The sequence below is a fragment of the Formica exsecta genome, unplaced genomic scaffold, assembly GCF_003651465.1.
Source record: "Formica exsecta isolate Colony F162 unplaced genomic scaffold, ASM365146v1 scaffold135, whole genome shotgun sequence".
NCBI lineage: Eukaryota > Metazoa > Arthropoda > Insecta > Hymenoptera > Formicidae > Formica > Formica exsecta.
This window is the reverse complement of record NW_021848683.1, coordinates 92,416-97,092: the sequence shown is the minus strand read 5'-3', so window position 1 is coordinate 97,092 and position 4,677 is coordinate 92,416. Positions and strand designations below refer to the sequence as shown.

The following is a 4,677-nucleotide window of genomic DNA, read 5'->3' as shown; positions in this document are numbered from 1 at the left end:
CCGTCCGTCCCTCTCTCTCTCTTTCTCTCTCTCTCTCTCTCTCTCTCTCTCTCTCTCTCTCCCACATGCATGCGAACGTCATCTTTTTCTCACGCCAATGCGGACGCTATCCTTTTCCTACTCGTGCGCTATCCTTCTCCCAAGTGCATGCGCACTCTCTCTCTCTCTCTCTCTTTCTCTCTCTCTCTCTCTCTCTCTCTCTCTTTCTCTCTCTCTCTCTCTCTCTCTCTCTCTTTCTCTCTCTCTCTCTCTCTCTCTCTCTCTTTCTCTCTCTCTCTCTCTCTCTCTCTCTCTTTCTCTCTCTCTCTCTCTCTCTCTCTCTCTCTCTCTCTCCCTCCCTCTCTTTCTCTCTCTCTCCCTCCCTCTCTCTTCCACATTTTTCTCTCTCTGAGTGGAGAAGACGTGTCAAACATCGCTCCGCAAAAGTAATAACTTTTAAACGGTTAAATAGTTACGGGGAGTGATAGAAAGTTATTCAAGTCATAGCGGCATAGACCGGCATTAGCCATGAGTGTTATCTAGCCGGGATATGCTGATTTGTGGGCGTGAGAAGTGCATTTCCTGTCTGGGACACCAAAGTCTCACACGACAGGTAGACATTAAAGGTGGACACAAAAGTGCTGACGTGTGACAGTGGAACAGAGGTGACTGATCGCTTACGCTGATATTAGCGGTTTCGGCCGATAATTATCGGCATGGACGATGAATATGCTGAATATCGATGCTCGGCATGTAAAAAGACAATAAAAAATCAGGTGGTGACATGCAAGTCTTGCTATCAGGTGAATTGTATTCAGCTGTTTTACCATCCTGGATGTGTAAGCAAGCATAGGATTTACGATAAAAATCAAGAATTGGTACCGTGTTCTGGCCCATTTGACAGATTTACAATTGAAAGTGAAGCAGATATGAAGAAGGCATCGGCAGTGGCCAGGGGCGGCAGGGACAGGCTAGGATCTACAGGTTCTACAGGTTCGTTTACGACGCCAAGAGTGGAAATAGAATATCAGGAGCGAGTGGACCATCGACTATTGACGTAAAAATAGATTGGCTTATAAAAATAGTGAAGGAAATAAAAGATGAAACAGCATGTAAGAAGGAAATTAAAATGATGGTCAAGGAAATAGTTCGAGAAGAATTGGGAATTGTTAAGCAGGAACTGCTAGAAGAGTTGAAAAGAATGATACAGGGAGAAGTATGTGGATCAACAAGTGGAATACAAAGGAGCTATAGTGAAGCGATTAAAGAGAAAAAGAAAGAGAATGTTATAATTATCAAACCCAAGATTCAACAAGAGAGTGAAGTTACAAAAAAATTGATAAAAGAAAAGGTAGATATCAAAAACATGGCGATGGGAATAACGAAGCTAAAAAAAGGAAGCAAGGGGACAGTGATCATGGGTTGTGAAACTGGAGAAGAAATGAAAACGTTGAAAGCCACAATGCAGGACAAACTAGGAGAAAATTTCAAAGTTACGGAATCACCGCAGATGAAGCACAAAATAAAAATTATCAATGTCAGCGAAGAAGAAATGAGATTGGATGATGATGACTTAATAACTACAATCAAGAAGCAGAATAGAATTGATGCAATAAATGATGGATTCCAAATGCGAATAGTGAAGAAAATAGTTAAAGAAAAAAGAAATGATAATAATCAACTTAGAAGAAGAGAAAAAGAAGAAGGTTCGATAATAATTGAAGTAGATGAAGAAACGCATGAATTGATGTTGAAAAAAGAGAAACTAAATGTAGGATGGAGAAAATGTCCTATATTCAATCACATTAATGTTAAAAGATGCTTTAAATGCTGGGGATACTATCATATTGCAAAAAAATTGTACGCGAGATGAAACATGCCACAAATGTGCGGGAAATCATAAAGCGATTGAATGTACGGCAACAAAGAAAAAATGTGTAAATTGTATGTTTAAAATTCGAACATACAACCTGAAGATAAGTGATGAACACGACGCCCTTAGCCCAGAATGTCCAACATTTAAAAGGGCGATACAAGAGGAGAAGAGGAGAGCCGGCTGGGAAGATGCGAAATAGCAACTACAGAAGGAAGCGGAAATAATATTGTATACAAACGCGCAAAGTTTGATGGCGCATAAAGATGAGATACAACATCAGATTATGAAGAAAATAAATCCGGCATTCATAGCGTTATCAGAGACAAGATTGACTGCTGAAATTGAAGACAGTAAAGTGAACGTACCAGGTTATAGTATAATTAGATGCGATGCTGAAAATAGAAATACAGGAGGGGTTGTTTTATATATAAGGGATGATGTTAAATATGAAATAGTATTAGTAAAAAAATTAGAATCGAATTGTTGGTGTGCTGCGATTGAGGTGAAAGAAAAATTGTATAGAGGAATAATAATGGTAATATATCATTCACCGAGTGCATCGCATGGTGATTTCGTGAGATTTCTGGAGGATATAATAGAAGAGTTAATAATACGGGGAGAATGTATGATAATAGGAGACTTTAATATAGATATTATGTTAGATTCGTTTTATACAAGGAAGTTACAAACGACAATGTTGAGCTTAGGCATGAAACAATATGTAAATAAACCGACGAGAATTACGAAAGATAGTAAAACAATTATAGATTTAATTTTTGCTAATAATAAAATAGAAATGCAGGTAATGCATGAACCTAAAATAACGGACCATGCGTGGCTTAAAGTTGAACTGAATGCGAATAAATTTGATAATAAATACAGAGAACTTAGTGTTAGGAATTATAGAGAGTTTAATATAGATGAATTTATTAAATTAGTGGAAAATAAATTAGAGAAAAACCAAGATATGAATATCAGTGTGAGAGCGAAGAAATTTGTTGATAGTATAGTAAATGCGTTGGACGCCACAGCACCTAGAAAAAATTTTAAAATTCCGAGAATATGGGAAGGGAAAAAGTGGTTTTCGGATGAAATAAGAGAAGCAGCGGCTAAAAGGGATGAGGCATATAGGAAGGCATTGTATGCTGACACGGAACAAAATTGGTTGCAATTTAAAATTGAAAGAAATACAGTAGTTAAATTAATTAAGACAAAGAAGAAAGAATATTATGAAAATATGATAGATATTAATAAAGAAAATCCTACATCTATGTGGAAAACACAAAAAGAAATAATTAGAGGCGAACCAGGAGATAAGAGGGAAGTAGAGAATATAGATTTTGAAATATTAGAAGGCACTGAAGGATGCAATATAGCAGATAAATTTAATTTATATTATATACAAAGTATTAATAGTATAGTAAAATCTATAAATGGGAGTAAAACTGGGAATGCATGTAAAAGAATTATTTATGTTATTGAAAACGAGGGAATTATGAAAAATTTTGAAATGATTAGTATAGAGCATTTACAGGAAATTGTTATGGGACTACCGAAAAAGAAAGGTACAGAGGAGGGAATAACTAGCGATATATTAAAGGCAGTATTTTGCGTAATAAAAGAGGAATTTGTTGATATAATAAATAATTCTTTGAAGGAAGGTTGCTGTCCAAAAGGTTGGAAAACGTCTACAATAATACCGATTCCAAAAGTAGAGAAAGCTAGAAAAGCAAGTGAATTTAGGCCTATAAATATGTTACCAATATTTGAAAAAGTGTTAGAATTAGTAGTTAAAAAGCAAATTGAAACGTATTTGGAAGATAATTGTATTATAACAGAACATCAGTCGGGCTTTAGAAAACAGTATTCGTATGAAACAGCGATTCAAACAGTCATTGATGAATGGAAATTGATAGTTAGTGAGGCTTATTTATTATAAATTTTTAAAATTATAATTTTATAAAAAAGTAATACACGAAAGAATAATCGTACATGAGCGATATGAACGCGCCTTGAGGGACAAAATCGCTTTGCGTGTGTGCGTGCGAGCATACGTACGTGAGAGTCTGAAAGTTGGAAAAAATAAATGTCACAATTCTGGTATTTCGCTCGATACGATCATCAGTTCTCAGGATTGACTGCACCAATCTTATTCAAACTGGTCGCAATCGAAAGCTTGTATCCACATTATATGATAAAAGTGCCGTTAGATTTTTTATTTTGGCTTTAGTTCCTGAGGTATTTTGAATCAAAAGTTTATTACACGTAAAACTCCGGATAAGCTACTTGGTAGCGTCGCGGCCCCTGTACATAGGCAACATAGGCAAACCGTTGACAAGCCGAAACGTTTTTTTTATATACTTGGCGTCGCGACGCTACCGCGTCGCTTGATCTCATCAACTATCAATTTTAGGTCATAAGTGTACTAGTACTTTTAGACTCAAAATTGAACGCTCTTTTCATTTCCGGAAGAAAAAGTATACCCTCCCATTTTAAAAAATCAAGTAGACATCGAAATGACCTTCAAAATCGCATTCCGAGAATAATCCAAGGTCACGGTGTTATGTCCCCCTTGGAACCCTACAACTTTTGTCTGAAACATTTTTTAATATCTCGCTTCGTTTCCGAGAAATACGCCCGCGTCACTATAAATGCCTCACCCTGTATATATCAAAATTAATTATAACGTGTAAAATACATAACAATAAAATAACATAACAACAAGATAACATACATAAAATAAGATAACATACATGATTGAGCAATGCTTTCTTATTTTAACGATGATTGTTATAATGTCATGCAACACCATGAATTTTTTT

General features: G+C 35.9%; 1 protein-coding gene across 1 annotated transcript; it reads left to right on the top strand.

Moving 5' to 3' along the window:
• Nucleotides 1-1,076: 1,076 nt before the first annotated feature.
• LOC115245894 lies at nt 1,077-1,859 on the top strand. Its single transcript, XM_029824389.1, has 2 exons — nt 1,077-1,203; nt 1,246-1,859. The coding sequence occupies exons 1-2, from the start codon at nt 1,109-1,111 to the stop codon at nt 1,850-1,852; spliced, it is 702 nt and encodes a 233-aa protein (XP_029680249.1). The 5' UTR covers nt 1,077-1,108; the 3' UTR covers nt 1,853-1,859.
• Nucleotides 1,860-4,677: the final 2,818 nt, after the last annotated feature.

What these genes read in the sequence shown, in the direction of transcription:
- LOC115245894 (XM_029824389.1), top strand. Translation starts at nt 1,109, where the DNA reads ATGATGGTCAAGGAAATAGTTCGAGAAGAATTGGGAATTGTTAAGCAG. An exon ending in ATACAGGGAGAAGTATGTGG is followed by an intron (nt 1,204 to 1,245) that starts ATCAACAAGTGG and finishes TGAAGCGATTAA; the next exon opens with AGAGAAAAAGAAAGAGAATG.